Genomic DNA, 12647 nt, shown 5'->3' with positions numbered 1-12647 from the left:
CACTGTATCCTTCAAGCTTGATTAACCAACAGCCAATAAATAGGATTTTTTCAGCCTACTCAGCTGTGGCGGAGTTTGTGCCCATCCACTCCAGATGTCTCTGGTGTTTTGTGAGTAGGGGTCTCTGAGAATAGCAGGACTGAACTTCTCAGATTCTACTGTTAAATAAGTACCCAACCAACATTGGCGGCGGCATGTCGTGTAGTTCCTATATACCCTATACAAGATCTGCACGTTTGGATAACAAACTTGGGATTGATGGCAGACTGATTCTGTGAACCCCCACCGGATACGTTAGCCTGTCTGTATCAGCTAGCTCACAGTGCCACTAGAATCTCCTCTTATCGGCGAGAGAACAGTTCTTGGCTATCTCGGAACATGAAAACCCTGATCCCCCAGGATCGTGGAAACAATATACTACTTTTCGCTCAGTCGCTCGTGCTCACTTAGTTCGTCTCAGAGATACTCAGAATAAACATACCGGGCGTTTGTCAATAAGGATTTATTGAACAGTTGCTATTCTAGTGTAGAATATATGAGCTGCAACAACCATTAGACAGTAGCAGAGATATATGATTAGAAGCACTAATAAAGTAAATGGATGGTATAGCGCTACCCTCTTGCAATAATCATGAATACATACAAGTATATAAAACACATGATAAAAAAATGCGTACTCCTACGATATCTCCCCAACTAGATGTACCTACATATAACTAGCATCCACGTAGGTGTTATGCCAAGAATCTTTCTGGGATCTAGTCCACCTCATTACCTGAAAATGAGAGAATATGGGACCCTGTCCTGGTCTCGAGTTGGGCACCCCACGAGGGATGATAGACCACTGCTAGCTGGAGTGTCTGTATGCAGGAACCTCAGCGCGTCTGGTCAGTGTGTGAGCCGGGAGGTCTCTGTCTCCTCTATCTTCCCAAGCAAGATGTGATGTATTTATGCCCATAGGTCTCTCCAGGGGTCCTACCTTGCTGTGTCGGCCTAAAGGATGGCGTTGGGCCTGAACGTTATACAGAGATGTTATACAGGAGATGGTAATGCTGCTGTTAGTCCTGCTGTGCTTCCAAGAAGCCTCGTGCATGATGTATGAGAATCGAACTAGGGAAAACCTGCTTTCTGAATGCAGTGTCATATCTGGGTAAAAGGTCAGTCCCCAAGAACCGTTATGTAATGTAGGGAAGCATATAGGTGAAAAGGTATAATGTTACCTGCGCCTATATAGGGTACCTATATGGAATATAACAGAACCAAAGATCAGACCCTGAGCTCCATCTTGGCTATACATGGCCAAAGGTGGTGCACATGTTTTAATTATATGGGGCCCCTGAAAATATAGAACTTAATTCTGTATTCTACAACGTCCTTCGAGTCGTGCAGTGAAAATACACATTCAACATATTGAAAATTCACAAGTAAATGGTATGTTGTGCACAGCTGTGATTCTCCAATCTGAGCTCTGTTTCCCTTATAATCAGCAGGCCTGTCTCCCCTCTCATGTTGCAGAAGAAATTAGTCTACCGAAAAGTGGAAAACTCTTTTTTACGACTTGCAGTTTGTAACGCGCAAAATGGAATGTACTAATGTGTCGGACACATTTAACGATACCCAGTTGAGTCGCAAATGACCTGCCTCATCAATATTCATTAGGCAGGGGGCAATTTGTGGCCCATTGGGAAACTGGAACAACGGACCACCATGTCTGTTTGCCTTTTAAATAAAGCAACGATTTTTTCAAATGCAGCATATTTTCTTTAAAGGGTACCCGGATGCGTTTAAAGGAATAAAAAGGAAAAGTTTTCTTTTCATTTTTTGAGTACAGGCAGTGGTGCCTGATCTTAAAAAATATTTTCAGTGCCAAACACAAAGAGGAAGGAATCCCCTGCGGACCACTTCCCATTTGCGACTTATGAAATTGGTGGTAACTGCGATTGTTTTGCAACTGCATTTGTGGTCGCAAAACAATCAAACATTCTCCTGCGAATCTCTATTAGGAAGGGACGCCCTTGGCACGGCCCTTCCTATTAGTGACGCGCAAACTCTATTTTGCGTGTCGTAATAGGGTACTGACTCACAAAATATTGTTTGTACCTGCTACAACCATGTTTAGCTATCGCAAACTGCTTGATTTTCCGTTTGCAACTGCTAAAAACAGTTGTACATCTGGAATGAAATGAATGAAAGCATTTATAGAGCACAACAATTGCTGAGGCGTCTTGGCGCTGAACTGCAAAGGCACCCTGATCCTATAACATCGCTGGTGATTCTATTTTGGTTTTGAGCTCACTTTGAATTTCTTGAATCCTTGGGGTCCTTCTGTTAACCATCTTTACTTTTTGTACAGTTCCCCAAATGTTCTTGCAAGACAACTAGACTTGTGAAAACCACCCAAAATGCAGAGGTCTGCCAGAAATGTTCTAGTCTTAGATTCCCTTGCATCCGTTTTGTGAACTATACATGATGGGTTTATCTGTATGTATATATATGTATATATATATATATATATGTGTGTGTGTATGTATATGTGTGTGTGTTATTTTGCTCTTATGATGTGTATTTAGATGTTATTTATCTTTTCTTTGTTAGATTTTTTTGGAGATGATCAACTATTTATCATCCTGGAGTTTGAATTTGGAGGCCGCGATCTGGAAAACATGAAGAATGAGGTATGAAGAAAAGGGTGTATGCTCTTGTTTTAGGGCTTCGATGTCCATCCCCATTTACTAAGAAAACCTTTTTTGTTATTTACATGGCATTCTCTGATTAGATTTTGTCAGTCTTGCTTTCGTTTTTCCACAGCTCACATCTGTCCACTCGGCCAAGAGCATCTTGCACCAGCTCACCGCAGCCCTGGCGGTCGCAGAAGAAGCTTTGTGTTTTGAGCACAGGTAAGCTGTGGGCCAAACAGAAAAAATCTCTCCTTGCAGAACAATCCTAGTAGTTGAATGCTAACAATGATTACAAAATATTTAACATTCCTTTACTTTTGTCATTGTTGTCTGCCAACCTTTTTACTGTACCAGTGATACCTGTAAACCGTTCCTTCAATCTTACTCTGTTCTGATTTCTCGGTACCTCATATACCATCTGTTTTTCTTCTCATTAATGCATGCAGTAGTCCGCATACAGTATCTCTCTTCAGTGTATGTAGGTCTCTCATTCCCACTTGTTCTTCCTCTCTCCCCTTTTAAAACATGAATCTCTATTCTCCTCAGTTGACAGTGCTCCAAACTGTCCGTTTTCGGTCTACAAGACATCTCTTTGTGATGTCTAGGATTGATGAGCCTGTGACTGTTGCTAGTCAATGCACCTTAAGTTTATTTAGGGGCTGTAAGCCCAGCTATTTTTGGTAGGGGTATGCAAGAATACCTCTAACCTGGCTCTCTTCCCTCTTTAAGGTAAATTAGCAGACTTGGCAATCCCCCAAGTGATGAGTTCAGGCCTCAGCAAGGCCCAAAGGTACCGAAAGGGTTCGCCCTTCTGTGTACAAAGTCCTTAGACTTACAAATGAAGTTGGCAAGGAAACTGGAAATACAAAAACATAGTTTAATAAACCTTTAAAGGTGGTGATACAACCTCCACAACACTTCTACAGTATTGTACAGAGTAGCACACTGAATACAAGCACATGGCCCCTTTTATACACAGTGGAAGGGGTTCAGCTTACAGCTTAGACAGAGGTTGCAACCACGTAAGGACATTTCCAAATATATCAGTGGGTGGAGCTAACAGTATTTCTAGAACATGGGAGGGCTATGCTAATAAGGAACAACTGTTACTTCTGCTGAGCATGCGCTACACTCTCAAGAAGGACTAATATTAACTGTTGCTAGGTAGAATCCACAGTGTAACTGGCAGAGAGGTAGGACAATCAGAACATTGAGCACATGGCAATGTAGGGCATGAAAAATGGCGGACTCGAAATACAAAATGGAATCCCTATACTAGATATTTGGACTGATGCATTATGGCTTCAGCTAATGCTTAATAATACCGTTGTTTTATTTACAACAGACGACCCTTTCAGCGTTAGCTGAAGCCATTCCATTTCATAGGGTAGTCATCAAACTCATCTTGAATATCAATGCTCATAATGTTAGAAATCTCTTTAGTTAGACTCTTTTGATAAGCAGCTTCGGAAACAGCTTTTTTATTGGGTATACAAGAGGTAATGCAAAGGGAACATATCATAGGACCACATTGAATACACATACAGCAAGAAAAAAGAATTACTACTATTATACAAAGGCCAGTGAGGATCTTCCAACCCCATGTAGTAAATAAGGTCCAAAACCAACTAGAGAAGGTCCATGTACCATTATCAACATGTATGTCAGCAGCTATTTTATGCAGTTTATTTATGGCATTATAAACAGAAGGCGAGTTGTCTGGGATGAAGACACAACAGCTACTTCCAATAAGTCTACAAGCTCCTCCTTTTTCTGCTAATATGACATCTAACACCATTCTGTTTTGCAGGGCAACAATTCTAGTAATTTGCAACTCTTCAGTTACGTTTCCTAGTGCTGCAGCAGTTTGGTTGGTCACTGCCTCTACAACTCTAGTTAATCTTCTTATCTTTCTACTGTTTAGGGCAGCTCCAACAAAAAAGAATAACCCTAGGTTAAAATCTACATATTGCTGCAAACTAGTATCGGTCTGGTCCACATCATCGATAGATAAAGTACGTTTGTATCTATTCACAGTGGCATTATTCAACAATTTCAAGTCTTTATGATAAGTGGCAGGTGCTAAAAACACTGGTGGTAATAAAAACGATACATAGCATACTCCTGACCAGCCAGCTGGTAATCGATAATATCCTCTATTACCGCATACAAAATATGTATTATGGGATGCTAAAAATGTGCTATTATTCAGACCATCTATATTTAAGACTTTAATACAATCACTAACACCTACAGGGATGTTCCCAACACTTTGTACGCATAAGTCCGCTTGTGCTTGTGCAACTGAGATCACAAATTTTTCACTTTCGACAGTGTCTCTAGTGTTCGTAAAAATGTAGGGAGTAGACTCATTGTCTGGTCGATATTCTTCCCACTCCCATATAGTTCCATTGGCTTGTGGATAGCCGTCTTTATTCTGGTGACATTCTTTGTTTAGTCTAAAAAGTAATCTTCCAACAGCAGGCTTTCTTGTGGCAAATAGAAGAGTATAACAGGCACGACAAGAACCATTATGAGAGAAAGGGAGAGGTATAAACGGTGTTCCCCCCTTCTTCTGGTGCGCTGGCATCATATCACATATCCAGCAATTTGTTTCATTTGTAGCAGTGTGGGTATGATGTAGCATCTGAATGAAGGTGTTATTTACAAAGGACAAGCGGTGTTTTGATTCCTGATAGGGGAGCGTATAAAAGAAATGCTCCTCTGGCACCGTTGTAGAAACCACATATAGATCACGGGCAGGAATTACATCCTCAACAAACCACGTGATAATGGCAACAACTGCCACACTAGCAATAAATCCGAAGGCGCAGATCACTTTCTTTCTCTCCATGTTGAACAAATGTCTCGCAAATCTTCCTGAAACTAAAAAAAAGGCTGTCAGAACACTTCCCCCAAGGGGGCTGTTGTTTTCTTCACCAACGGGCCAAGACGGGTGTCACTACTCTAATGCAAGGCTGATCCCCCCCCCTTGCCTCATCGGCTCTCCGTTGCACCAACCAAGAGGCCGTTCTGACAGCAGTCTAAACAGCAGAAAACTTCTTCCTGGGTCGAAGGTTGTATCTTCTTACTCCAGAAGTCGTCGGGTCCGGGAAGAACTCCTCTTGCTCATCAGGTACCACAGCAGGGCCTTTCTCTGTAGTCAGGATTTCTCGATGGTCAGTCAACACGGCAGGCTCCACCAATCCGGGTTGCACTCTGCGACAATGAAGGGAGTGAATCCAGTTCTTCCGGTTGGTCACTCGGACGGCCGTTCTTGTTGCGAGCAGAATCTGCTCGGGACCGCACCATCGGGGCTCCAGGCCACTCGTCCTCTCGAACGCCTTGATGAGGACGAAGTCACCGGGTCGGAGACTATGACCCTCACCTGTGGACCGGTCAGGGAGTGCTTCTCAAACCTGTTGATGAATAGAAACCAAGTTATCAGTTAATTGTGCCAGATAGTCATTCATCAATACACAAGGTACATCATATACGGAACTTGGTTTGGGCACTCCCCAAATATTCATGGGACGACCAAACACCACCTCATACGGTGTAAGGCCGGTTCGGGAGTGTGGTACTGATCTTATTGACAACAATGCCAAAGGCAAAGCGTCGGGCCAAGTCAGAGAAGTGGAAGCCTGGATCTTTGCTAGTTTAAGCTTCAGTGTTCCATTGTAGCGTTCCACCAAGCCAGCCGACTGTGGATGGAACACTGCATGAAACTTCTGTTTTATCCCCAGACCTCTCAGAACGTACTTGATAACGTCTGCTATAAAATGAGGCCCGTTATCACTCCATAATAGTCTACAAACACCATACCTAGGGAAAAACTCCTTCAGTAGCACCTTTGCTGTAGTCATTGCAGTATTGTCCTTAGTAGGGTAGGCTTCAATCCATTTACTGAAAGCACACACCACTACCAAGACGTACTTTAGATTATTACAGCGTTCAAGTTGGATATAGTCCATTTGCAGGACTTCAAAAGGTGCAGTAGGTATTTCAAATCCTCCTGCTGGAGTCCGTGTTCCTTTCCCTGGGTTGTATTTAAGACAGATCATACAGGTCTGTACCACTCTCTTGGCCGTGCTAGCAATCTCTGGATGCTCCCAAACTTGCGCAAGCAATTTCACAATCGCTGAAGCTCCAACATGTGCTAGCCCATGTGCCATTTGAACCATAGGTTGGACAAAAGCTGTGGGCAACTTCCACCTATCCATTTGTTTGTTGCGCCAACAACCTTCATCATCCAGTTCTCCATTTTCAGACCATTGCTCTCGTTCTTTATCAGAAGCAACTCTCTGTATTTCCCTCACTTCTTTCCTAGCATCATGCCATCGTTCTGCTTGTGACTTCACAACATACATTGAAGTGGAGTCAGGTCTCATTGCAGCTTCTCGTGCTACTTGGTCAGCGAAAGCATTTCCTTGCCCTACTTTGTCAATAACTTTCTTATGTGCACTGCATTTCACTATAGCTATCTTCTTAGGAAATGTCAGGGCAGTCAAAAGATTGTGCACCAATTCTCCATACATAATTTGTGTTCCGTGTGATGTCAGAAAACCTCTTTCCTTCCAGAGCAGGCCAAAGTTGTGCGCTACTCCGAAAGCATAGCGGCTATCTGTATAAATATTCACACACAACTCTGCACTAAGCTCACATGCTCGTGTCAATGCTATCAACTCCGCTGCCTGGGCTGATTTCTGTGGAATGCGTGCTGTTTCCACGATAGTATACAAAGTAGTGATGGCATATGCTGCCGAAGTCGTACCATCCGGTAGCTTCAGACAGGAGCCATCCACCCATAATTCTCCATCTACATCTGAGAAAGGCGTATCCTGGAGATCGATACGACCCTTTGTCTGTTCCTCAGTCACAAAAATACAATCATGTGCTTCTTGTGCCTCAGGCTGAGTCGTCAGGAATGGTAACAATGTTGCTGGATTTAACGTAGCACATCTCCTCAATGTGATATGGGGAGCCAGCAACGTTAGTTCATATCCGGTCAGACGGGCACTTGTTAAATGCTGCGTCTTTGTTTGATTCAAAAGGGCGTCAACAGCATGGGGAACCAACACTAACAGCTTGTGAGATAACACTATTCCCTCACTCTGACGTATTGACACAGCTGTCGCTGCGACCGAACGAAAACACCCCGGCAATGCCCGAGCGACAGGATCGAGCAATGCCGAGAAATATGCACACGGACGCTGCCTGTCCCCGTGCATCTGTACTAACACAGATGACGCACATCCATCTCTCTCATGTACATATAATGTGAAAAGTTTCGTGTAATCAGGAGTGCCTAACACTGGTGCTGAACAAAGGGCCTGACGTAACTGTTGGAAAGCGTTTTCACATTCATCTGTCCAAGGAAGGGGAATTGGAGTGTCTTTTGTCAATAGCGCTAACAGTGGTTTGACTATATGTGAAAACCCCAGTATCCACTGCCTACAAAAGGACGTAAGACCCAAGAATGCTCGAACATCTTTCTGTGTAGAAGGTGTTGGTGTGTCCAGGATGGCTTGGATACGATCTGATGTAAGTGCACGCCCCTCCTTAGACAAAAGGTGGCCTAGGTAGGTCACCTTAGGTCTACAGAATTGCAATTTCTTCATAGATACCTTATGATTGTGAGAAGCCAAAAAGGAAAGCAAGGACAACGTACAAGTCTCACATTGCTCAGGGGTGTCAGCAGCCAACAAAATGTCATCGACATATTGAATAAGCACTACCCCCTCAAGCAAGACAAAGGAATCCAACTGTCTTTTCAACGCCTGACTGTAGATACTAGGGCTCTCAGTATAGCCCTGTGGAATTCTACAAAATCTATACGATCGATTATTCAAAGTGAAGCCGAAAAGGTAACGGCTATCAGGGTGAATAGGGATCGAAAAGAAGGCGTTCTTCAGGTCGACAACCGAGAATGTTGTCGCTGTTGGTGGAACCAAGGTAAGGAGTGTCGTGATGTCAGAAACAACAGGGTATTGGGGCACCACTATCTTGTTCACTTCCCTCAAATCAATAATAAATCGATATACCCTAGTATCAGTGTCCCTCTTCAAGATTGGTAAAATAGGACTGTTACAAACATTGTATGGGACTTCTTCCACCACCCCCACTCGAATGAGATCCTGCACAATCTGTATGAGCGCCTCCTCACCCTCCTGTGAAATCCTATATTGAGGCAGGCGTGGTAACACAGCTCCCTCCTTCACACTAATGTGAACCGGAGGAATGACCATCTGTCCCACATCAGTGTCTGAAGTAGCCCACAACGTGTGAGGTAAAGAGGCTAATGCAGCACTTTCAGCGACCATCCACACTCTCTCTTTTGCAGGGTAATTGTCATTTAAAATCACGCGTACTCCTTCAGGGGAGCAGCGGATTGTGGCTCTAAAATGTTTCAGCATGTCTAGACCCACAATGTTGTCAGGCGTGTTTGAGGAAAGCAGGAATGGACATGGTGCTGTAAATTTGTCGACATGAAATGCAAGGGGTTGGGATAATGGGCTAAGAGAAGGTGTTCCATCGAACCCTACAGATGTGATCGTTAAGCCAGACAGGGGAGCCCTCGGAACCAATTGTTTAGACAAAGCGCTACGAGTAGCCCCTGTATCAACCAAAAACTGATCAGTAGAACCCAAAACATGTGCTGTAACATAAGGACCCCTCTGATCTACTGGTACTTCAACTGATTCCTCCCCCCATCCTACGCAATCCTATGCATATTGGGAATCATGACTTTCGGGGTGCACATAGTCAGACATCTGATACTGATTTCGTCTATCAAAGGTATTAGACCCTCCTTGTTGTTGCTCCCTAGATTCGAATCTAGCCCTGTCATTTAGGTTACCTCGTGGGCCAGAAAACCCCCCACGATTTCTCCCAAAACCTCTACCCCGTCCCATAGCCCTGTGTTCTCGCGCTAAAGGACACTCATTGGCCCAGTGGCCTCGTTGCTTAAAATATGCACATTGATCTTTAGCCAAGTCTGTGCGGTTATATGTAGAATCATAAAAACCCCGACCACCTCTATTATTTCCTCTCTGGGGTGGTCCATACACTTGTGCTAACATAACTTTTGTTTTCAAATCCTTAGATTTCTTATCTTCATTACTTTTTGCTTCTAATTCCTGACGCTCGTAATACTGAGCCATAGTCAGGAGGGATGCCGGAGTCGAAGTCGTCCAGGAGCTTTCACTCGCTTTCAACCGAGCTGCTACTCCCGGTAATAAATTTGAAACATATTTGTCTACAAACAGATGTCGACCCGTGTCATCCGTCAGAGACTGACCACTAAAATCATGAAAAGTTTCTTCAAATCGCGTAAAGAAGTCAGAAACTGATTCATCTGTCTTTTGCTTGCAAGACGCTAACATAGTCCAGTCAATCTTTTTAGGGGAATAATCGTCTTTAATTTAATCAAAATAGCAGCAGGGAGGTCTAGAATGAGCTGGGGTGGTTTCTGCGCAGGTTTCCTAGCTCTGTCCTCCTCCTCAATGTCTTCCCATTTAGCTTTAAACGTCACTAAATCATCAATTTTCCGTACTGATCTCCACATGTCAGGGGGTAATATAAGACCAAAGAATAAATCAACGTCAGCTAATGTCATAGTACAGGAATTCAAAGCCCCCTCAACTTCCTCATAAAAGGCAGCAGGATTTTTCCGTGGGTCAGGTAACGCTTTCTTTAAGGCCATAACATCCGCTCTATTCCAAGGAGTATATACCCAATTATAGATAAAATACCCTCGGGCATCAGCTGAATCTTTATCTGAACTAGTACCCGCTCCTTTAGGAGGAACATACAAAGGCGCTGCCTCTCGCATAGGTTTAACATGCACAATATCGACCTTATCTGAAGAAAAGATAGGTGATTGTTTCCCGTCGCCACTCAAACCCGTCTCTTTGTCGTCCACCGTCTTTTGTCGCTTTTCTTCTCGTAACCGAGACGCCTCATCCCGCAATACGAATAACCGTCGAACTGCATCAGCTGCCTGGGAAGGAGAAAAGAGACCTTTACGCAATTCTTTCTTATCTTGTATTATGTCATCAGGTTCAAGAACAGGAGAATATTTTCGAAAAGCCCCGACTACTTCATCAGAAAAGGTTTCAAGAAAATACATTTTTTCCCTGTCCGGCCATTTTTCAAGAGACAACAATATTTCAGCAAGAGGAATTGTACCCTTAAGAATACGATAAGAAATTTGTCGGAGCTCCGCCATACGATCAGATGTTAGCTTAGACCGCGTGTCTACCTTATCTTTAAATGATCCAGAATCCTCATCTTCCCCTTTCGGAGCAGACGGGCCAGCATACGGAGGCGGAGAACGATCTAGTAATGAAAAATCATCATCAGAATTATTAAGGACAGGATAAAGAGGCCGACGAATGGGATATTGGCCAGATATCTGCAATCTACGTTCCTTTTCCCGTTTTTCTTCCGCGTCTTTTTGTTCACGTTGTCTCATTTCTTGCGCCTTCTCACGCACATTCTTCCTCTGCTCTTTCTCAATCAGCGCATGTTCACGTTTCTCACGCTCACGTACTTCTTTCACCCACATTCGCACACTCTCAAACATATCTTGTCTCGCTCGGCGCTTACACAGGCACTGTTCCACATACTCAATTTTGCGCACATCAAACGAACCATACAAAGGCCATCTCAACTCAGGATCCTTCTTGGTATACTTCCTCCACAATGTGCTGTACATTATAGGGGAAAGACCAAACTTAATGTACATATCCCTATTCGGCGTCCCTTCTGGGGGAGCCGGCTGCGATTCTTCAAGACTTAACCGGTTTCCACAGCAGCACCACTTACGTAGTGCGCTAAAAGTAGACATGCTAGAAATAGTGCGAAATACGCAATATTATACAGAAAAATGGCACTTAATCGTTGCGCCGCTCACAACCATATGTTGGAGAAAAATCTCCACATTGCCTACCTATATGTGTTGCAACGCATATATACCCATATTCATAATCATAATATGATCGATCATCCAAACATCTCCATATCCATATCCATATCCATAAGCCACAGCAAGCGTATCCTAAAACTGCCTTGCTAATCACTGGCTACCATAAACACTCACAGTAATTACCATACATTGGTCCTTACCAAGCACGAGCGTCCAGATTCCACTTGCCAAGTTCCACAATTTGCTCAAACAGCTTATCCACAGCAAACCGACAGAAGAGGTCTCAGTCGAAGACCGGCGCCACCCAGATGGTCAGATCGGAAGGAAGGAAGAAATACCTCAGGATGCCAGGACTAAAGACGCCGCTGGCAGTGATCACTTCCCCGGCAGAGTTCCACTCCTTCGTCACGACCAGTCCTTCGAGCCTCCGAGTCGCCGATGAGCCCCACGTGACGGGCGCCAATTGATGAGTTCAGGCCTCAGCAAGGCCCAAAGGTACCGAAAGGGTTCGCCCTTCTGTGTACAAAGTCCTTAGACTTACAAATGAAGTTGGCAAGGAAACTGGAAATACAAAAACATAGTTTAATAAACCTTTAAAGGTGGTGATACAACCTCCACAACACTTCTACAGTATTGTACAGAGTAGCACACTGAATACAAGCACATGGCCCCTTTTATACACAGTGGAAGGGGTTCAGCTTACAGCTTAGACAGAGGTTGCAACCACGTAAGGACATTTCCAAATATATCAGTGGGTGGAGCTAACAGTATTTCTAGAACATGGGAGGGCTATGCTAATAAGGAACAACTGTTACTTCTGCTGAGCATGCGCTACACTCTCAAGAAGGACTAATATTAACTGTTGCTAGGTAGAATCCACAGTGTAACTGGCAGAGAGGTAGGACAATCAGAACATTGAGCACATGGCAATGTAGGGCATGAAAAATGGCGGACTCGAAATACAAAATGGAATCCCTATACTAGATATTTGGACTGATGCATTATGGCTTCAGCTAATGCTTAATAATACCGTTGTTTTA

General features: G+C 43.7%; 1 protein-coding gene across 1 annotated transcript in view; it reads left to right on the top strand.

Moving 5' to 3' along the window:
• The window catches only part of HASPIN (histone H3 associated protein kinase), a 775218-nt gene that overhangs the window by 596480 nt on the left and 166091 nt on the right, over positions 1–12647 (top strand). The window contains exons 12-13 of the mRNA XM_078671435.1: positions 2596–2675; positions 2809–2897. Coding sequence (XP_078527561.1) covers positions 2596–2675; positions 2809–2897 — 169 coding nt within the window. The remainder of the gene's footprint in view (positions 1–2595; positions 2676–2808; positions 2898–12647) is intronic.

This window comes from Lissotriton helveticus, chromosome 12 (genome assembly GCF_964261635.1).
Source record: "Lissotriton helveticus chromosome 12, aLisHel1.1, whole genome shotgun sequence".
Lineage (NCBI taxonomy): Eukaryota > Metazoa > Chordata > Amphibia > Caudata > Salamandridae > Lissotriton > Lissotriton helveticus.
The sequence above is the reverse complement of the archived record's forward strand: the minus strand, read 5'-3'. Positions and strand labels throughout refer to the sequence as shown.